At 38.4% G+C, this 22,533-nt stretch overlaps 1 protein-coding gene across 3 annotated transcripts in view; it reads right to left on the bottom strand.

The window, feature by feature from the left end:
* ACBD5 (acyl-CoA binding domain containing 5) overlaps positions 1-22,297 on the bottom strand; it is a 46,589-nt gene extending 24,292 nt beyond the window's left edge. The window contains exons 1-8 of one of the 3 annotated variants that reach the window (XM_029954052.1): positions 22,244-22,297; positions 20,724-20,898; positions 16,593-16,713; positions 14,858-14,930; positions 6,729-6,843; positions 6,599-6,631; positions 2,472-2,606; positions 798-1,001 (exon numbers count right to left, since the gene is read on the bottom strand). In XM_029954052.1, coding sequence (XP_029809912.1) covers positions 798-1,001; positions 2,472-2,606; positions 6,599-6,631; positions 6,729-6,843; positions 14,858-14,930; positions 16,593-16,713; positions 20,724-20,799 — 757 coding nt within the window. In that variant the 5' untranslated portion in view covers positions 20,800-20,898; positions 22,244-22,297. Of the gene's footprint in view, positions 1-797; positions 1,002-2,471; positions 2,607-6,598; positions 6,632-6,728; positions 6,844-14,857; positions 14,931-16,592; positions 16,714-20,723; positions 20,899-21,082; positions 21,249-22,243 lie in introns of those variants that run through there. The other 2 variants (XM_029954050.1, XM_029954051.1) reach the window with 2 other exon arrangements.
* Positions 22,298-22,533: the final 236 nt, after the last annotated feature.

Genomic DNA, 22,533 nt, shown 5'->3' with positions numbered 1-22,533 from the left:
AAGAAAAATACATTTATTCCAGTCTCAAAATGTATCCGTTCTGTATTATTTTCACACTGGAGACAAATTTGATTTATCAAACCACACTTTTTTCTTTTAACTTCCCAAAACTTCAAACATAGTCGATAATTTTTATTTGAAAGATTATATTTTATCATGTGATCATACAAAGACACTCTCCAGATCAAACCTTACAAAACATAACCTTGTAAGCGAAAACTGACTACCAACTAGGAGGCCTAAATTGGCATGCAACTATGCAAGTTCAGCTGTTACATTAAGTAACTATATTTCTTTCTTTTCCTTCCTTCCTTCCTTTCCTTCCTTCCTTCCTTCCTTCCTTCCTTCCTTCCTTCCTTCCTTCCTTCCTTCCAAGAGTAAGAAAGAGCAAGCTGGGGCGGGTGAGAGAGAGAGAGAGAGAGAGGACTTCAAGCAGGCTCTGTGCTGTCCGCGCAGAGCTTCATGTGTGGCTCAAACTTACAAACTGTGAGATCATGACCTGAGCTGAAACCATGAGTCAGACGCTTAACCAACAGAGCTGCCCAGACGTCCCTCAAAATTTTATTTTAAAAAAACATACAAAAACACAATTGAAATTGTCTCAATAAAAATATAAAAGCCCTGCCCCTAATTCACTATCTTTCAAAGTTATATACTCTTATAATATTAATAAACCCAAAGATATTATTGAATAAGAAGTTTTAAAATTCTAAATTGCTCCTAAACATCCTAAAACAATGAAAAGAATGTTGCATTCACAGGAAGAGGCTGGCCAGACAATTACCCTCGAACAATACCTTGGTGAATGCAGACAGCAGTTTTTCCAGTTTGCTCCAAGTTTTCATCTACAGCCTTGACTTCTTCATCACTTTTGCCACTGAAGGAAGAGCTGGCATGAATATCAGTCTGTATATCCTGAGCAGAACTGTCTTTGTCATAGCCGTTAGTAACAATGATTTCCAAACTTTTATGGTCTGAGGATTTCTTCATTGGTTTCTTATCTTTTATAAGAAAGCAGGGAGATGCATGAAAGTTCACAGGTCAACTGCATATATATATTCCAACATCAAGTAATCATTTCCCCAACCTACCATAATCCCTTTGAATGGTTTCCTACTTGGATCAGAGAGATGGGGTACTCCTTGAAAAGGGGTTTATTATATGCTGAAAGCTCACTCAAAACTACTTTGATTCCCTGTGAATCTTTTAGAACCTATTTTATTTTACTTTTAAGTAGGCTCTACATCCAACATAGGACTCAAACTCAAGCCCCAAGATCAAAAGTCATATCCTCACTGAGCCAGCCAGGCATCCCTTGAATCCCCTTTAAAAGATAACCTCTCAAGGTCTTTACACTCTCTCAAGCATAGGCAAATTGCCCTCTGAGACCCAGCAGTACAAAGGGGCCCACATAGTCAATGAAAAGATCCTTCAAAGAAGGTATTATTTGTCATATGCCATTGGAAAGTAAAGGCACCAGTAAGCCGTGGAGTTTGTTTCAGGTTCTGTCTGCTTCCCCTTTCTAAAACAGTCTTCCCAGGAATCACTGGTACTCTTACTAACAACCCACCCCCTCCCCCATACACACACAATGCACTGTCCTATGACTCCAATGTTCTCTATTCATCAAAACTTCCTATATACAATTCTCTGAATTCCATTCTATTCTTGACAAGATATTGAGAGTTAAACATGACTCCTCTTCTTGGTAAACCACATATGCATATCTATATTGGAAACAATACTTAAAATGAATACCTTTTTTCTTTTTGTTTAAGTAAACTATGGCAAACATGGGGCTCCAACTCACAACCCCAAGATCAACAACAGCTGCATGCTCTACTGACTGAGCCAGCCTAGCACCCCATAAAATGAATACATTTGTTTTTTTTCAAAATTCTTAAATGTTTTATTTTATTTTTGAGAAAGAGAGAGAGAAAGCAAGGCAGAGGCAGGCAGAATCCAAAACAGGCTCCAGGCTCTGAGCTGTCAGCATAGAGCCCAATGTGGGGCTCAAACCCATAAACTGTGAGATCATGACCTGAGCTGAAGTTGGATGCTTAACTAACTGAGCCACCCAGCCGCCCCATGAACACATTTCTAATGCAGCATTTCAGGCATTACATTTAGGGAGGTAGTCCATTCTTGTTAGTGTTCAACTCCATTTATACATAAGGCTGACTGTCCCTGTGCTTTTGGTCCATGGATCATCTGGTGATGAGGCCAAAAGCCTACATCCCACAATACACACTATTCTCCTACAACACCAAACCAGTCCCAATGTCTCCATATTCTTTTATTTTATTATTTTTTTTAAAGATCTTATTCTTAAGTAATCTTTACATCCAGCATGGGGCTAAAACTCACAACTCTAACATCAAGAGTCACGGGCTCTACTGACTGAGACAGTTAGGTGCCCCTTCTCTTATCTAACTGAACGTAAAATTATTAGCTCATCATCCAAAGATTACCATTAGCACTTTGTTCTGCTCCTTTCGCTTCTTCTCGGGCCTCTTCTTCCTCAGACTCAGCTCCACTATCACTGCTTTCGGCTTTACCGTTAACAGTTTTGGCATTTGGAGTAGAAGTTAGGACATTACCGAGATCTAAAATATGAAGTTATCACTTAATCTCTAGGGCTGTAATGCACAATCATGCTGTAATTTACAAACAAGACTGTCATTCATAATAACTAATAAAATAATTTTGAAGTAAAAGTTAGAATTTTAACATGTATTTACGAGTTTTCTTTTCTTTGATTATAAGTACACATACATTACATAAACGTCTTCAGCTTACAACAAAAGTGATAAAGGTATCTTAAAACCTTCCTAAACAAGGCAGAGGATATGTTATTTTTAAGTTAATATTAATCAAAATAGAAAAGTTAGAGATGAATGATCCTCTTTCTACAGAGTAAATGAAGAGGCAGTTGCTATATACCAGCATACTGAACACATAAACACAACAATATCTCCAATATCAGCAATAGAACTACATTTAAAATTTTTTTAGCCTTTTCTTACCTTTAAGGCTTTAGGTACACTACCTATATTATTATGTCTTTATTTTTATTTTAAAGCATCCATTAATGTGATCAATCATTTAAAAAGGCACATTGTCCTAAAGGCCAGTCATATCATGAGAGGAAATCCAGAACTTTCCGAATGTTAATATGCATAGGAATCACCCAAGATCTAGTTAAAGCAGGAATCAGGAAGCCTGAGGCGCTCTAAGACTCTGCGTTACCATAGGGTCCCACATGACGCCAATGCTCTTGCTTACTGGACCCCATTTTGAGATAGAAGGAATTACATTTCCATCACTCTTTATGATAATAAAGACTTCCTACGTGGCTACTGGTCAAAAACACTGGTCTCTCTCCATAAACTTTTGCACTTCGTTTTCACTTCCACAAATGCCTTTCGAATGCTTCCCAGCATGCCAAACAACATATTAAATGTCAAAATCTCCATATATTTAAAACAGGAACAAAAGAGTAAAAACTTAATTCTATCACTGCCATTATGTTCTCTCTCTTATAGAACCACAGCAGTATCACAGTTTATAAATCTCCTTGCTCCCTCCCTGACAACCAGAAAAAGAATAACAAAAACAACAACAACAACAGTAACAAAAAAAAAAAAAAAACAAGGAAAAAAACCATCCACCACTCACAGACATCTTCAACAAAACTAAGCAACAGGGAATCCCCCAGACCCCCACTACATGGCATTTCTGGGATGAGAGGTATAGAAAGCACAGAGAATTGCGCAGAGAATTACTCACTAGCCCTACTCAACATCCAAAAATCAGTTCAGGTAACACACCATACTCACAGACTGAAGGACAGTAGCCACACGATTATCACAATAGATGCAGACAAAGAATTTGACATGACAATAATGTTGAAGAAATTAAAAATGTAAGAGAATTTCCTCAATCTGATAAAGGGCATCGACAAAAATTCACAATGAACATCCTAATTAATGATAAATGATTGAATGTTTTTTTGTTCCTGAAGTAAGGAACAAAAAAGAATGGAGAAAAAAATAAAAAATAAAATAAGGAACAAGACAAGGATGCCTGCTTTTGCCATCTCTGTTTAATATCATACTAGAAGTTCTTGCCATGGCAATCAGGCAAGAAACATAAATAAAATGCATCCAGATTGAAAAGGAAGAAGCAAACACATGATATGCTCTGTATATAGGAAAGCCTAAGGAATCCACAAAAAAACTACTAGGACTAACAAATGGTTTGGTGAGATTATAGGATACAAGATCAATAAACAAAACCAACTGAATTTCTACATGCTAACAATGGACAATGCAAAAATGAAATTCATGGCAGCGAGAAGAATAAAATGCTTGGCAGTACCCTTGACAAAACAAAGTGTAAGAATCGTATACTACAAATGAGAAAACACTATTGAAAGAAATTAAAGAACTAAATAGACGGATTGGAAGACAACACTGTTGAGATGACAAAACTCCTCTAAATGATCTACAAATCATTGCAATCCCTATAAGAATCCTAGATGGTCCTTTTTGCAAAAATTGACAAGCTGATTCTAAAATTCACATGGAAATTCCAAGGATCCAGAATGGTTAAAACAATCTTGAAAAGGAACAAAGTTGGACAGTTTATACTTCCTGATTTCAAAACTCACTATGTATGTATATTATGAAAAAGCCTAAGCGAAACAGATACATCTGTTCTACTGGGCCTATGTGGCTACTTTTAACATGATTCTTTGTTAAAAAAAAAAATTCAAGATTGCAAACTATGAAACACCCATAATTTTGACCTTGGCAGTTAGACTTCTAATATTATTTCTTACAGATACACTTCAACATATGTTAAATGACATTTGTACAGGGTTGCTTTCAGCAGCATTTTTGAAGATCAGAAGAGGAAACTAATAACTATCCTGCAATAAAAATTAAAAACAATATAAAAGTAAGTAGAGGAAACAACATACATGTCCATTAGAATAGTATAGGTTAAGTAAATTATGGTACAGGTCTACATCCCTTACAACTCTTGGGTCCAGATATGATTTAAAATCCAGTTTTCTTTATTCTTTATTTTTTTTAATGTCATTTATTTTTGAGAGAGAGAGAGAGAGACAGAGTGCGAGCAGGAGAGGGTCAGAGAGAGAGAGAGATGCAGAATCCGAAGCAGGCTCCAGACTCTGAGCTGTCAGCACAGAGCCTGATGCAGGGCTGGAACCCACGGACTGCAAGATCATGACCTGAGCCAAAGCCAGATGCTTAACCAACTGAGCCATCCAGGTGCCCCTAAAAGCCAGTTTTCTAATTTTGCAAAGGTCATACACTGTATGTACTATATATTATGTAACACCTTCAACAGAATTTAAGGCAGCTCCCCCTAAAAAAATAATAATAAATAAAGTTTTTATAACAAAACATGAATAGTCACACTAAATAGAATAAAGACTTAAAACAGCCCCTTGTCACCTCAGAGGTCTGCTCCTCGATTAGTTCAAATCAGGACAGTCTTTCCTTTCAAATGAAATAGGAAAGAATATTTGGTTTATCAAGCTTTTTGAATTTTTAAATTATAGCTTAGGGACAATGGATCTGAGCCTTTGTCATCATCATCCACTCTACCTTATCTTTATATATGATTAGTTGTTCAAATATTTGCCTCTGGCAGGACAGATACTACTAAAACAGGTCCAGATTTACGTCCCTCTGAATCCTAACAACATACTTCACATAGAGGAAATATTTAATACTTTTTCTGCACTAAATAGCATGAATTATAAAGAAGATTATTTGTTAAAATTTGACTCCTTTACGCAAAGCAGACGCAGGGGATGTGGTTACATGAGCGTCATGCTGAGCAAGGGGTCTATCAGTCACAAGAACAGATACAAACTGCAGGTCTTATGACAGACAGGAAGGTAAGTGTTCCGAAATACCTAACTCCCATCAATTAGTGAGTGACTGCTTGTAAATAAGGGATGTCAGGAAAATAAAACATAGATAATTTTCATTTGAAATAATTCTTACAGGCTCATTTCAGTCTTTCTAAAGAGAAAAAAATTAAAGGGCAAATGTTTACAGTTAATAACAGCAAGTTTACCTATTATTCAACTCCTGCTGCTATGTAAAAGATAAGCCTTTCAATTCTTTCCTAAGAACAAGAACTTAGAATTCTAAAAGAAAAAAAAAAGACTAAGCTAAGTGAATTCACTGACACCTTGTATCAGGTTGCTCTACTATATTAAGCTATACTACAGACAATGCCACGTTCAAATTAGTTAGAAAATCCTTTCAGCCATGGCACTGTGATGTAATTAAAAAAAACAAATCAGAAAGTATGATTTATCAAAATAAAATCATGATTTTTGTTATAATTTTGCATATAATGAGTGAACCATTTGTCATGTTTTAATAAACTGAAGGGTTAAAACTTAGGCATTTATATTGTTTTTGAACTTGATGAAATATATTTGCTTGGAAGGAAAACTCTTGTGTGACAAACTTGTAAGTCTTATAAATTTAGGCAGAATTCTTTAGCATGTAAACTTCAAACAAAATCTGTACATGGATTTCATTACTCCTACCTTCTAAGTATTTAGAGATTTTCTCCAGTCGGACTGGCATGTGAAAGTAAAACAAAAATTAGACATATAAATATTAATGCATGTATAATGTGTCGGTTACTAAACTGAAAACAAGGTAAAACAGTCCAACCTGAGGTTAAATCAGAACTTCTGCCACTCTTTTTGTCTTCTACAATTTCATAAAATGGGCCTATGACATGTAGCAACTCTTCGACTTTCTCAGTCATCGGCATAGTTTCAAGAATCTGTATCAAAAGAAACACATCCTATGAAATCACAATTAGTCTAAGCTACACTACTATCAAATAATGTAAGACTTACAATTTATTTAGTGATAGATTTGAGATTTGGAGTTCATGTATAGATTCTCCAAAGTATCTATATTAACTATATAGTTAATGTGTACATTCTCCTAGAAAAGTTTCAAGAAATTAAAGATTTAAAAATGTCTTGGGGCACCTGGGTAGCTCAGTCGGTTAAGCATCTGACTTCAGCACAGGTCATGAAGTCACGGTTAGTGAGTCTGAGCCCAGCATCAGGCTCTGTGCTAACAGCTCAGAGCCTGGAGCCTGCTTCAGATTCTGTGTCTCCCTCTCTCTCTGCCCCTCTCCCACTTGTGCTCTGTCTCTCTCTCTCTCTCTCCCCCACTGTCTCTCTCTCTCAAAAATAAATAAAACTTTAAAAATATTTTTTAAAGTCTTCATTTTGAAGACTTTTACATAAGCTTCTTTTCAAATTTTACACAATTATCTATAAATTGTACATTAAAAACTAAGGGCACTCATGTTAAATTGAAAAAGTAATGCTTTAATTAAACACTAAAGTAGTGTTTCTTTTTTTATTTATAAAATTTTTTTTTAAGTTTAGTTTTGAGAGAGACAAAGACAGTGTGAGTGTGGGAGGGGCAGAGAGAGAGGGAGACACAGAATCCCAGGCAGGCCCTGTGCCAGCAGCACACAGAGCCTGATGTGCGGCTCGAACACACAGAACGGTGAGATCATGACCTGAGCTGAAACCAAGAGTTGGATGCCCCAAGATTAACAAATTTATTAAGCAATGAAAATCTTGTGTCATTTTTGCATACTTTCAGCTCATACACAGTTGTAAAGTGGCCACTTGGATCTTTAAAATTATTAGTAACAACCTCAGACTTAGCAGTCACTCTCCGTTTTATTGTTTGTTGACTGCCTATCTTTCACGATACAACGTAAGTGCAATGAAAAAAGAGCCTTTTTTTGTTTTTGTTCACTCCTGTATTTCCAGTGTCTAACACATACAGGGAATTTAATAAATAAGGTGGGGGGGGGTTGAGAGATTATACAGAATGAACTATGCTAAAAATAATGTGTTTTATGATTATCATGTAATTTTAGAGCTCATAGTAAATTATCTAATTGCTTTTCCTTCCAATGGATAGGAGTAAAAAAAATTGCTTTAACCAAAAAATGTCGTTTTGTAAAAGGAAATGCTTGTTACTATAAGGCTGGTTATTTTTATAGCTCAGGAGAGTATTTTTATAGCTCACTATAGATAAGGGATCTGTAACACATACATGTGCATTATAACAATAATTGAGAGAATTAGATTCAACCCAGAAATGGAAACGATCAGGTAATGTTTACTTTTTTTTTGGTAATGTTTACTTGGACATGACCAAAGTCACAGCTGGTTAAGTGGCAGAGATATAATTTTAACACAAGTCAGTGCCCTTCACACTACTCTATCCTGGAACAGTGTATGTATGTAAAGAGAAAACAGAACCCGGTAAGCTAACCACATGTCCCATCTTGACCTCCCCCCACCATCCAATACCTCATTTGATCCTATTTCAAACCAGGTCTTTTTTAGTTATCTCTCGATTAAAGATTACTTTAAAAAGTCTTTTTCAGGGCGCCTGGGTGGCTCAGTTGGTTAAGTGTCCAACTTTGGCTCAGGTCATGATCTCACGGTCATGGGTTCAAGCCCTGCATCTGGCACTGTGCTGAACGCTTGCTCAGAGCCTGGAGCCTGCTTCGGATTAGGTGTCGCCTTCTCTCTGCCCCTCCCCCACTCACTCTTTGTCTCACTCAGTCTCTCAAAAATAAATAAATGTAAAAAACCATTTTTTTAAGTCTTTTTCTCAGGGGTCTCTGGGCGGTTCCTTTGGTTAAACTTCCGACTTTTGATTTTGGCTCAAGTCATGATCCCAGAGTCATGGGATTGAGCCCTTGTCAGACACCACGCTGTCAGCCTGGGACTTTCTCTTTTCCTCTCTCTCTGTTCCTCCCCACTTGTGCTCTCTCTCTCTCTCTCTCAAAACAAAACAAATAAATAAATAAACTTAAAAAAAAGCTTTCCCAAATTTGTCCTTAAGTAGTGCTACTCAAATCTGTGTTTTGGTTTCTCATCCTCTATAGGTAACAGAGTGAATTATGGATTTCAAATGTTAGAACTAAATAAATGTAGCATGTGCCAGTGCTGAGCAAACATAAGCAGAGTGATTTTTCTTTCAATAAGCTAGCCATTTCAGTAGTAAATACACTTAGGACACAAGTGGCCATAACAAGTATATCCAGAATTTAAGAGGTTACCCTCTGAAGAAGAAACTTCAAAAATACAAAACCCAAGAAGAATGATTTTAGTCATCTGCAAAATTCCTCCCTAATCCCAGTGCTAGAATAAAAGAAAATGGCGCCCACACACAAATAAACACAAGAGATACTGGCAGAGATAGGGACACGGAAAGACAAGCCGGCACAGGCAAGTCTCAGCCTAGGTAATGACTCCGTAACCTCAGAGATTTTATTCACAGTGTAAGTGAATTAAGTTAATTCAATTGGATTGTAACCTATCCAAATGAAGACTATTTGGTGAGCTGCACGGACCGCAGAAAAGCAGCACCCAGCTTTTGATTCTCTGTCCCCCTCCCTCTCTGCCCCTCCCCCACTTGCACACACATGTACGTGCAAAAATAAATAAACAATAAAAAAGAAAAGCAGCATCCAAATATAATAATTATTTTTAGGTTTCTCTAGCACATTTCCTTGGTGAGAAACATGATTTCTTTTTTTTTTTTTTTTTGAGGGGTGGGGAGGGCCAGAGAGAGGGGAAAAGGTAGAATTTCAAGTGGGCTCCATGCTGAGGCTCCAACTTGTGGCTCAATCCCACGACCCTGGAATTATGACCTGAGCCAAAATCACGAGTCAGACCAACCGACTGAGCCAGCCAGATGCCCCAGAAACATCATTTCTATATGATGAAAGTATTCTGTTAAGGTACAGATGTACTGTATTATAAAGCAAAGACTGAATTCCTCAGGTTTTTTGTTTTTTTTGGTCAGATGAACATATCTTTTATTTTTTTAAATCTTTTTTAATGTTTTTTATTTATTTTTGAGAGACAGAGAGAGAGTGCGAGCAGGGGAGGGTCAGAGAGAGAGGGAGATACAGAATCTGAAGCAGGCTCCAGGCTCTGAGCTGTCAGCACAGAGCCCGATGTGGGGCTCGAACCCACAAACCATGAGATCATGACCTGAGCCGAAGCCGGATGCTTAACTGACTGAGCCACCCAGGCGGCCCTGAATATATCTTTTTTTTTTTATAATAGTTTATTGTCAAATTAGTTTCCATATAACACCCAGTGCTTCTCCCCACAAGTGCCCCCCCACCATGACCCTCCCCCCTTCCCCCTCCCCTTTCAGTCCATGGACCATCTCCAGTATTCAGTAGTCTCCCTTGATCTGTGTCCTTCGCTCTTCCCCGCTCTCTTTCCCCCTTCTTCTCCCCATGGTCCCCTGCCAGGTCTCTCCTGTTAGACCTATGAATGCATCTTTTAAAGCTATCCAAATCTCAGTGTTCTCTCTGTTCAATAATCTTAGTATCACTAATCCAGTTTCCCAAATGCCTCTGAAATTTTGAGGAGTGTCTTGTATCTCAACCCTGAGTCTGCTGAGCACTAGAAGAGTGTATCATCCACTCTAATAAAGAAATTAGCAATCTGGAAAAAGGAAGGAAGGGAGGGAGGGAGGCAGGAAGAAGGGAGAAAGGAAGAAGGGAGGAAGGAAGAGAGGGAGGGAGGAAGGAAGGAATTAGCATTCTAGATCTTCTCTAAATCTCCAAAAGATGGTTATTGTCAATCAAGCCTTGAAAAGAGTAAGCCAATGTTCTGGACTTGTAGCCCTACAGACCAGACCCTCAGGTAACGTTCAGGTACCGTCCTTTATGAGACTATGTTATAATAATCCTCCCTCTAGTACAATGATTATCCAATCCTCTTAGAAATCCTGAAATAATTAGGCTGGGGTTATGCTGAGGCATTTTTTTTTTTTTAAACAAGATCAAAACAAGATCCCCCAGCAACTCCAACATGCAGTCAGTGTTGAGCACACTGATCTCTCCATTAGTCCAACAGACATAATGCATATTATTCAAGTTCTGGCTGAATTCTCCAGAAATCCTCTTAAGATAGCCTGCAAAATTTGGGGGCAGCTGGCTGGCTTGGTAAGTAGAGCATGTGACTCTTGATCTTGGGGTTGTAAGTTCGAGCCCTACATTCAGTGTAGAGATTACTTAAAAATATAATCTCAAAAAAAAAATCCTGTAAAATTTGCACAGAAAAGAGAAGTTTATATTTCCTTTTGATTATGAACCAAAATAACTTTATTTAAAGAAATATGGATTATTCCCACAAACCCCATTAGTTCTTCTGTTCTTTCAAAGCTAAAATTCTATTAAATCATTTCATTAATTTAAAAGAATTTTTTTAGAGAGAGAGCATGAGCAAGAGAAGGGCAGTGAAAGAAGAGATTTTTTTTAATGTTTTTTTTTTAATTTATTTTTGATACAGAGAGAGAGACAGAGCATGAGAGGGGGAGGTGCAGAAAGAGAGAGGTAGTCACAGAATTGGAAGCAGGCTCCAGGCTCTGAGCTTATCAGCACAGAGCCCGATGCGGGGCTTGAATCCACAAATGTGAGAGCATGACCTGAGCTGAAGTCAGGGGCTCAGCCAACTGAGCCACCCAGGTGCCCCAGAAGAGAGATTCTTAAGCAGGTTCCAGACTCAGAACAGAGCCCAATGCAGGGCTCAATCTGAAGATCCTGAGGTCATGACCTGAGCTGAAATCAAAGGTAGGGCGCTTAACTGACTGAGTTACCCAGGCATCCCCCTATTAAATTATTTTAAAAGAATTTTTTATTCCAGGGGCATCCTAGCTCATGCTCTCTCTCTTTCTCAAAAATAAACAAACATTAAAAAAAATTAAGAGGGGCACCTGGGTAGCTCAATCAGTTAAACAGCTGACTTCAGCTCAGGTCACGATCTCATGGTTTGTGAGCTCGAGCCCTAGGTCAGACTCTGTGCTGACAGCTCAGAGCCCGGAGCCTGCTTCAGATTTTGAGTCTCCTTCTCTCTCTGCCCTTCCCCTGCTCACACTCTGGCTCGCAAAAACAAATAAACATTTTTAAAAAATTAAGAAAAAAGGGGCACCTGGATGGCTCAGTAGGTTAAGCATCGGACTTCAGTGCATGTCATGATCTCACAGTTCGTGAGTTCAAGACCCGTGTTGGGCTCTGCGCTGACTCAGAGCCTGGAGCCTGCTTCAGATTCTGTGTCTCCCTCTCTCTCTCTGCCCCTTGCTTGCTCATGCTCTGTCTCTCTCAAAAACAAATAAACATTAAAAAAATTTTTTTAATTAAGAAAAAAAAAAAGTTTTGATTCCAGCAACTTTTTCAGTATTTTACTGGACAGTTTATAAATTACCAAAAAATAAACTTCCATAAAATATTATCTATTATTAGATATAAATTAAACTGATGAAGTTCTTTAACACTTCAATGCAAAGGCATGGAATGAGATTTACACTAAAAGAATAATTCTAGGGGTGCCTGGTTGGCTAAGCAGGTTAAGCGTCTGACTCTTGATTTTGGCTCAGATTATAATCCCAGGGTTGTGGGATCAACTCCATATCGGGCTTTGCACTGAGCGTACAGCCTGTTTAAGATTCATTCTCTCTCAGGACACCTGGGTGGCTCAGTCGGTTGAGCATCCTACTTTGGCTTATGTCACAACCTCACAGGTTGCAGGTTTGGGCCCTGTGTCCCGCTCTGTGCTGACAGCTCAAAGCCTGGAAACTGCTTCGGATTCTCTGTCTCCCTCACTCTCTGCCCCTCACCTGCTGGCTCGCTCGCTCTCTCTCTCTCTCTCTCTGTCGCTCTCTCTCAAAAATAAACATTAAAAAAAAATTTTAAAGATACACTCTCTCTCTCCCTCTACCCCACTTGCATGCTCACGCTCTCTCTCTCAAAAAAGTTTCTTTAAAAAAATAAAAAAATATGGGGCGCCTGGGTGGCTCAGTCGGTTAAGCCTCTGACTTTGGCTCAGGTCAGATCTCACGCTTGTGGGTTCGAGCCCCGCGTCAGGCTCTGTGCTGACAGCTCAGACCCTGGAGCCTGTTTCTGGTTCTGTGTCTCCTTCTCTCTCTGCCCCTCCCCCTCTCATGCTCTGTCTCTCTCTGTATCAAAAATAAATAAAACATTAAAAAAAAAATAAAATAAATAAAAAAATAAAAGAGTAGTTATGAAGAACAATAATACAATGAACTGCATTTATGAATACAACTTAACAACGACTTCAGTTACTAAATTATTGCAATTAGAAAAAGTTCCAAATTCACTAATCAAATTAATCAAATTCTTGGGACAATGTACTACCCCACACCATTATTATATTTTAAGTAATCTCTATACCCAGCATGAAGCTGGAACTCACGACCTCCAGATCAAGAGTCAGATGCTCTGCTGACAGAGCCAGCCAGGCACCCCCTCCCACGTCATTATTTAGAAGATGCATTTTTATTTATGAATGCCCACAAAGCAAAACTCTACCAAGACTTTAAAAGGCTAATCAAATTTTCAATCAATGGGTATCCTCACTTTTTTATATTTACCTCTAAAGGTTTACTATGAATTTTATTTTATTCACCATATCAAAAATCAAATTTTAGAAGTCTGAAAGGAAATGGTATATTGTTTTCATTAGAGAAGTAGTTACAGAAATCTACAGGCACAGTGGGGGAATCTTCAGACTGTTAAAAGGCAGCAATATTAGTTTAAATCCATCTCTCTCCCACTTTAAACTGTGGCTACATCATTACTTAATCAAATTGGACAGGAAAAATGGGTAAATTTCACCTAATGTGTCAATTTAACTTTACATTATAGAAGTGTGTCCTTAAAACTATAATGATATTTAAAATTAAAAAAAAAAAGGAATAGTCACCACACCAAAAAGGCTTTGGATTTTCTTTCTCTTTCTGCTTTTGAAAGCCTCCTGTTGTTGTGTTACAAGGTTATAAGGTCAAGAGTCAAAGGGACTGAACTCTGCCTTCTGTTATAAACAATGTCTATGAAATAAAAACTATGAAAATGTAGCAAAGGGCACAGCTTTTAGTATGATGGTGATTGAAACAAAATGAAACAAATGAGTCTGAATTGACCAAACAGGAACTAACACTGTTGAATCACCTGGCAAAAGAATATTCCTTTTTAAAGATTTTCTTTATGTTTAAAGATAATGTATTTAAAATTACCAAACAGACCTAAATCTCACAACTTCTGATCTAGTTTCAACATAAAAATGATCCTTTATAAAGACACTAAAATTATCTTTAAAAACCCATGATTTCTTCATAAATGCTCCTCAAAACAATGCCTTGAACAGACTTTAAAGATAGCAAGGGATATCCTCCTTACCAATTACCAGAGAAATTAAAACCATCCTTATCTCATTCTGCTTCTGAAGGACCTCTGCATTCACAGAAAAATGCTTGTTACAGAAGTCCAGGGATGGGAATATCTCAACCTGTGAGTCAAAACTTGAGGAGAACACTGATGGGCAGGGTTAACTATTCCTTCTAAATAAAAAGTTCCAAAGCAGGAATGTTTTCAAGACAGCCCAGGCAGCCCAGGCACTTCCCAGATTCCCGTGGAAGGGATTCAATGTTTTAAAAGACTCCTTTTCTACTTTCTGTAGAAGTTGACTATAGAGAATCATAGGGAACATGAAAAAAGAAAACCACATCACCACAATGTGATCTTAAGTAAAAAACATTTACCTTAAGATGCACTTTGATGAGACAGATAAAGCCCTAATAAACCCAATAACTGAAGTTTTCTATTCTAACACATTATAATCTCCTTGTTCCTTAAAGCAACTAATTTGCCTCATAACAAAACTAAGTTACACTTGCTCTGAATATTTTCTGCTGGGAATTATTTCCCCTACCTTTTTCATTTCTTCAACATATGCAATCATGGCTTCCTCTTTGGTCATATCACCCAGTGAACTCCAAGCATCCCTAGAAATGAAAATATCCAAATAACAAAAGACGCCTATTTTCCAATTTCTCAAAATACGATTTATAGTTCACGGTATATGGACATTAAAACAGGCTCTCTACTTAAAGCCTATGCAAAAATATTAGGTTTCTAAAGGATCTTTTTAAATGTACCACAATATCAGAGTAAATAAATTGTCAAATCATATATTATTTAAATCTAGCAAATATATAACCCATCTACAGATAATAGACTATATAAATAATATTATATACACTATAGAGCAAATACTATAGATTATTGATAAATCTTTGCTAAGAACTCTTCAAAAGTTTTATATTATAAAGAGCAGTGACAGAAAAGAACATTTTAGAAGACTACATGAAATGAACTATCACAACCATGTTTTAAACCAACAGGTGTTTGGGTTAAAAGTTTCCACTAATTTAAATAAGAGTCTAACATACATGCTCAAAAAACAGAAATGGTTTCCTACTTCTAAAAAAACAAAAATGTGAGGCACAGGCAATTTTTAAACCCCTAGACAATGGGAATACAGTAACAACTAGGATTGCAGGTAACTTGTTCTGCAGGAGTTCTGCAAGATGAGCAAACATTTCTAATAAATTTTAACTTGATACATGAGTGATGTCTTGCAACATGAGTAGTATTTGATGTTGAACACCACATGATCACAACTGAGCCAATGGTTCTTGAAATTCGCTCTGATATACAAATGCTTTGGATTAGAAGCATGTTTTCAGGACAAATCATGCTCATAAGCCATGGTTTTGCTGTAGTCCTTTGATATTTTTGCCTAAAATGAAAACCTTTCTTTTTATATATATATTTTTTCCAGAATCAGTTGAAATCTACCAATGGTCAATTCCGAGAAAAAATTTTAAGGTAAATAAATCAGTTTTCTTAAAATAGATTAAATACCACATTGATATTACACTTTACCTATTATCTGTGACTATTCATAAAGAACTCAGAGGAAAGTATAGTACTAAGAAATCCTCAAAGGAGGTTAAGGACTTCCAATTAAAGGTAAAGCAACTTAGGCATCAAAATGTGTGGCTCTTAAGGCACACTTCACCAATCAGCATACTCTGTTCATAATGTACGGTCTGTGTTACAGAGAGAGTCTGGATATTTTATGACTTTCTTAAGTACATTAGAAATCAAATTTCCCAAAAAATCCCACAAATTTCTATTCCAGTACAGTGGAAAGGAGTAACAGCTTAGATCAAAAGTTAGCACAGTAGTACCAGAGTCATGTTCCTAGTTACTTATCATCTAAAGGTTCAAAGCAAACAGTGTCACTAGACAAGTAAAAGTCATTACTTTTCCCGGCAGGTAAAAGCAGGAGAGTCTGTTAGCTTAACTCAGTTTGGGAGTTGCTCTTGGTATAATAAAATGAAAAAAACTTCATAAAAGGAAAGACTAATGGAAAATGGTTTTTCATCTTTGATGCACCCACCCCTTTGGGTTTTATTGTTTTCCTCTCTTGCTGAGACTTTTCTATCTGTGTGAAATTGTGTTAAAAGCACATGGAGGATAAAAATTGGACCCATTATGTTAGAATACTTTATGCCTATGCACATAACCACATAAATACCTCATATGATCATTATATCATTAAAATGAAATTTCTTTTATAGCTCTCTATATAAAATTACCATTTATATCTTCCAATAGGATCCCAGAATCCAGGCCTTGACAGTTTACAGGGTCCTTCAGTTGCCTGCTTATAGAAGCTATAGAATTTGAGCATCATTTCATTGGTTGGTTGAAATGAACCTATTGGAGACATATTACATACAGATCACATGGAGAACTCAATTGACAATAAGGGTATAAATCAGCTTAGCTATACTAATAGCGATTTTTAAAAATTTCATTAATAGTATAATCATTTACTTCTGTCTTTAGAAACAAATGTTATGGTTCTGTCAGTTGCTTTACTTATCTGACTTAAAAAAGGTACACTTTGCTTAACAGAATTTCCACATAAAGAAATTCAACTCCTCTTGGCCAAATTTCAATTTCTCAGTGAATAAGGAAGTCTGGCTAACGTGAACCAGTGTCTGCTGTGGTAGAAAAAGAATCCAAGATAAAACAGATTTCTCACACTTCTTACCTCTGTAATTTTGGCTACATCAATTTCTTTGATAATAAAATCAGTCTTCATATATGTCTACAGCATATCTGTAATCTTTTTTGTTAATTTCAAGTTGTATGAATGAGTGCTCTATGCTGCAATACTTAATAACAGAAAAAAACTGGAATGCAAATATTTTATAATAAATAGTTGACTAAATTATGATGAACATATATACGACAGGATCATTTATAACCATAGCCCTTAAAAATTATATGATATGAAAATATAAATGAGAAAAGTTTCACAATCTGTTATAAAGTGAGAAAATAACAGTAGTTTAAAAATAGCATATCCAGTACAATCCATTTTTGCAAAGTAAGTATTTATACACGTAAAAAGTAGAATAGAAGGTTAATGTTAAAGAAGATATCTCTAGACAGTAAATATAGATTATTTTCTTTCTTGCTTATTTGTGTCTTAAAATTTTTTACATTCAGTGTGTTTGTATATTACTGTTATATCAAAATTATTATAAAAATACAAACTAAAACTCTAAGATATTTTAAAAACTTTCTAGATTGCATTATAAACACTAAACATATAGTAATCAAAAACTAGTAGTTTATACACATTGTGAAACTTAAAACACAGATAACCTGAGAGAGAGCCAGTATTTCAGGTTTAGCCAGGAAATAATAATCAATTCCAAAATCACAGTAACTATTATCTATATAATATATGCTCCTTTAGAAGTATCTATCAGATGTATTATTTCAATAATATTGTCCTCCTTTATATAGAGATTTTTTTTTAATGGGAAAATTACAGTTAAAAGGGTTACATACTTTTTTAAACTTTGAAATAAAGTTTTATTTGAAAAAAATTCTTATTTAAATGGTTGCCTACTTAAATAACACAAATCTAAATTTAAAACACCAAGAGCTCATCTCAAAATATCTTCAATAAGTAAAAATATGTTTAAAAATTTGTTCTTAACGTTCATTTATTTATCTGGAGAGAGAGAGAGAGAAAGAGAATCCAAAGCAGGCTCTAGCACTGTTAGAGCCCGACATAGGGCTCAATCCCACGACTGTGAGATCATGACCTGAACCAAAATTAAGAGTTGGCTGCCCAACCAACTGAGCCACCCAGGTGCCCCAAGTCAAAATGAGATTTCAAAGTTTATTTGTTGGGGCGCCTAGGTGGCTCAGTCGATTGAGCATCTGCCTCTTGATTTCGGTTCAGGTCATGATCCCAGGTCCTGGGATTGAGCCCTGAATCAGACTCTCTGTTAAGTGTGGAACCTGCTTAAGATTCTCTGTCTTGGGGGGCACCTGGGTGGCTCAGTCGGTTAAGCCTCCGACTTCGGCTCAGGTCAGATCTCACATTTGTGGGTTCGAGCTCTGCATCAGGCTCTGTGCTGACAGCTAGCTTAGAGCCTGGAGCCTGCTTCAGATTCTGTGTCTCCCTCTGTCTCTGCCCCTCCCCCTCTCATGCTCTGTCTCTCTCTGTATCAAAAATAAATAAAACATTAAAAAAAATTAAAAAAAAAAAGATTCTCTGTCTTGGGGTGTCTGGGTGGCTCAGTCAGTTGGGCGTCTGACTTTGGCTCAAGTCATGATCTCATGGTACATAAGTTCAAGCCCCATGTCTGACTTTATGCTGACAGCTCAGAGCCTGGAGCCTGCTTTGGATTCTGTGTTTCCCTCTCCCTCTGCCCCTTCCCCACTTGCGCTCTCTCTCTCTCTCTCTCTCTCTCAAAAATAAACATTAAAAAAAAAAAGATTTTCGCTCTCATTCTCCCTCTGTCCCTCTCCCCTACTTGGGCTCACTCTCTCTCTCTAAAAAGAAATAAAATAAAAATATTTTAAAAAATTTTAAAAAGTCTATATGTTAAGGTGATATATACGTTACAATAGATTACAGTAAAAACTGTATTGAATATACATATTGAATATACCGTGTGTAAGACACTAGATAAAGTATAATCTGTCCTCAAGGTTCTTGCTCACACATAAATATATTTGATATATGTATTTAAAATGTTATCTAAAAATTTAAATTTGTAAAGGCCAAGGGTACACCAAACATAGATGCTCCAGGATTCATTATAACCTTAAACCTTAAAAAAAGATTAAGCAACAAGGAACAAAACAACTGTAAGATCTTATTCTTTGCAAAATAGTCCAGGGCAGACCACTCCAATTAAAAAGTACTATTATAAAAAATATTAATAATTCTTTATAATAAGACTTCTAGCTTCAATTAATATCAATTTAATTTCAGGGGATAACTGTACACTAAATATTGTCCAACACAGGTGCCATTTGCCAGGGTACCTTGACCTCGCAATAGCTTCTTCAACGTTATGTAAATACAGTTTATATTTACATGGGCTTAATACAAAACATGTATCAACGCGGATAGTAGACTAGAGATACCAAGTTCTACCTTTAACAATTCTCAAAAAATTATAAAAATGTGTGGTTTTGGGAAAGGATAAAGATACAACTTCTGTAAAACTCTTACAGTGATGCCTTTCTATAAACTCTTAACCAGGCATTTAAAAAATCAATAGCTAAATAAGTTCCTATATTATTTCTTTAGATGTTGTTCATTCACTCTTTTCTTTCAATTCCCTCCTATAACCTCCTGCAATTCGATGTTTGAGGTTACAGAAGGAATACTATTTTGTGTCTATTTGCTTTCAAAACCCTTTGAACCTGCACTTCATGAATTTCTATTAAGTGGTGTTTAATATTCATTACCAAACCAACTGATGATTAATTAAAATCAATTAATTAGAACATATTTAAAACTATAATAACATATTAATGAAGTGTTCAGTGAGCTTTACACTCTGGCACAGTAACACGTGCATAAATGCAATATTAAAAAATACAAGTTTATTGTGAAAAATAATTCATATAATGCAGAAGAACATGAAATAAAAGACAAAGTTCTCCACAGAAAAAGAATATTTGAATAACAGCTTTAAGCTTCCCAACATTGGTCCAATGCATAAAATTACAAATTCAAAAAGCCCTGTAAATTCTAAACACAGGGAAATTTGAAGAAAACCACACCTGGCCACATCACTGTCAAACTACTGAAAACCAAGGAGAAAAAGAAAGATCTTGAAAATAACCTGAGAAATGACACATTCAATACAAAAGAACACTGGAATGACTTTTCTCCTAAACTGCAAGGAAGGCCCAAAATAATAAAGAGAACACTAGTGTAAAGAAAATAGCACACACAAAAAAGTATCAAATGCATGTATTTATTAAAATAAATCATGTTACAAATGAATATGGCTGTTCTTTGCTTTCTCTCTCTTCACATCAAAAGTTTCTGGAAGATTTAAATAGTACAGTTTAAGAGTATGCGCACCAGGCATACTACCCATCCTAGTTTTTTTTTTTTTTTAACATACCCAAATCCGCAGTCATAAGCAGCAGACTTCTGTTTTCAACAATAAAAACTACTCAAAATCTGGATAGTATATTTGTCTCCTGCTTGAAAGCTGAGCAAGTAACTCACATTCTTTACCTCTCCTTCAACCACATTCCTTTTAAACGCACAAACGAAGTAGGTTAAATAAGCAAGACTACAAGCAGAAATAAGGCTAAAGGAGGTGAGGTTCCTAAACTGGGGCCTCGGGCCTCTGCAGGAGGCTTCTTCAGCGGCGCCCCAGCGCACTTACCATTTTTCGGCAAACTCTGGATCACCTTCACCGCCGCCTCAAACCTGGTCTCGTGCACCGATCTCGTGTCCGCCATCTCCAGCCGCCAGCGCCGGCCCCGGTCCCGGTCCCAAGATCTGTCGGCTGGAATCAGGCAGCAGCAGCAGCACCAGCTTTCCCAGGAGCCTGCATGAAACTGGAACATGGAGCGCAGCCGCGGATCAACATGCCCAGAGGGAGGAGGCCCACGCAGCTGGTCAGTTCCCCGTCGCCCTGCCCTATCCAGGCCACCCAGACCGCGGTGGCCCAGCTCTTTCCTCCTCCCCGGGGCGTGACCTAGGCCGAGAAGCCAGCCCCACGCAGACAGAAAAACAACTCACCGAGAGGAAGAGCATCTCTAGCACAACGCAGAAGGGCTCTGGCCACCAGCGGTCACGGAGCCGCTCTCCCACCCGCAGGACCCTGGCGGAGCAGCCACACTCCCCATCCCGGAGGGGTCTGTGGGTCCGTCCGCGCCCTCCCCACAGCCCCGCCCCAGAGCTACTAAAGGACCCACTAGCTGCCGCCGCCGTCGCCGCCGCCGTCGCCGCGCAGACGACTCCACCCACCCGCCCAGCGTCCGAGGCGACGACGCGCGCTGTGGTCGGTCCCCAGAGTAGGGCCAGAGAAGAAGGCAAGGTTAAGAAGTGAGATGGATCGGGTCCTCGCTGTTTGGACTGACGCATCCGTGCCAGTGTAGCAGGGCAGTGGGAGCGCGCAGGGAGCGCGGGGTTGGATCCTGCGCCTGGGCTCTAAGCGTCGGTACTGCTGGGCAAAAAAAGACCCTGCGGTCCACAGCTCTTCCTGCGCTCTTAGGTTGAGGTTTGAGGACCATAATGGGACATAAGCATAGGGCTTTATATCCGGATAGGCTCCATGCAAAACCTTAGGTTATGCCATTCGAGTTCTGTGACCTAGAGCAAGTTACTTGGCCTCTCCGTTGGCAATTTTACAGAATCCCTCAAGGGTAGATGGAAGGATTAGAGACTGGATGGTAAGTGTTCAGCAGTACGTGATCCGCAATTCTTCGACACTTTTAGCCGCCTGGAGTCAAGAACGTCCGAAAGTAACCTAACCAAAGGAGTAGGGGAGATTGCCCGCCACTGGACTGGGCCGGGGAAGGGAGGGCACCTTCCCCAGCACCACCACTAACATCTTGTCCCTGGGAGTCGGGCACAGCCCAACTTCAGCCTAATTTAATAGGCGGCAGGGTCGAGAGAAGGGCATTGTGGAACCTATATGGATTGTCAACCCTAAAATGGGGTACCATGGGCCTTCACCTTTCTACCGTAAAGCCTCGAGACCTCAAACACCTGGAATAGCCCCCAGACCCAGCGTGTGGGTACTACTACGGGTTTGGGGGATGGGGTCCTGCGGCCTGGAAATCCTCAAGTCGCCAGGGCCTTTTTGTTAGCTCGGGTTGAGTTAGGCGGATTACTAGCAGAAATCTAAGCGCAGACGGTAAATTACTCTTCCCTCTGAGCCACACTGCCGGCGTTTACCTTGGCATTGCCTGGCAAGGCCGGTCCGGTATTGTCCCCGACGCCCGCCCCTCGCCTAACCCCCGTGGACTTGTGGGAAATGTAGTCCCCCTCCCACCCCTCCCCCTTCTCTGTGGCGCTTCCGGATATCTCCTTTGGAGGCTGGCGTTGTTCCCACCTGTTCCGGTTCGGTTCCTCCATCCACCAGTCGTTGCGGCGGAAGTCCCACCTTCATACGGTGTCGCACTCAGCAATTTCAAAATGCCACATCCACTTCCCGCGAGTGGGATCCTCAGTGGTCTTTTCAGAGG

Source organism: Suricata suricatta, chromosome 10 (assembly GCF_006229205.1).
Source record: "Suricata suricatta isolate VVHF042 chromosome 10, meerkat_22Aug2017_6uvM2_HiC, whole genome shotgun sequence".
Taxonomy (NCBI): domain Eukaryota; kingdom Metazoa; phylum Chordata; class Mammalia; order Carnivora; family Herpestidae; genus Suricata; species Suricata suricatta.
Note: the sequence above shows the minus strand (reverse complement) of the source record. Positions and strands in the feature narration are given on the sequence as shown.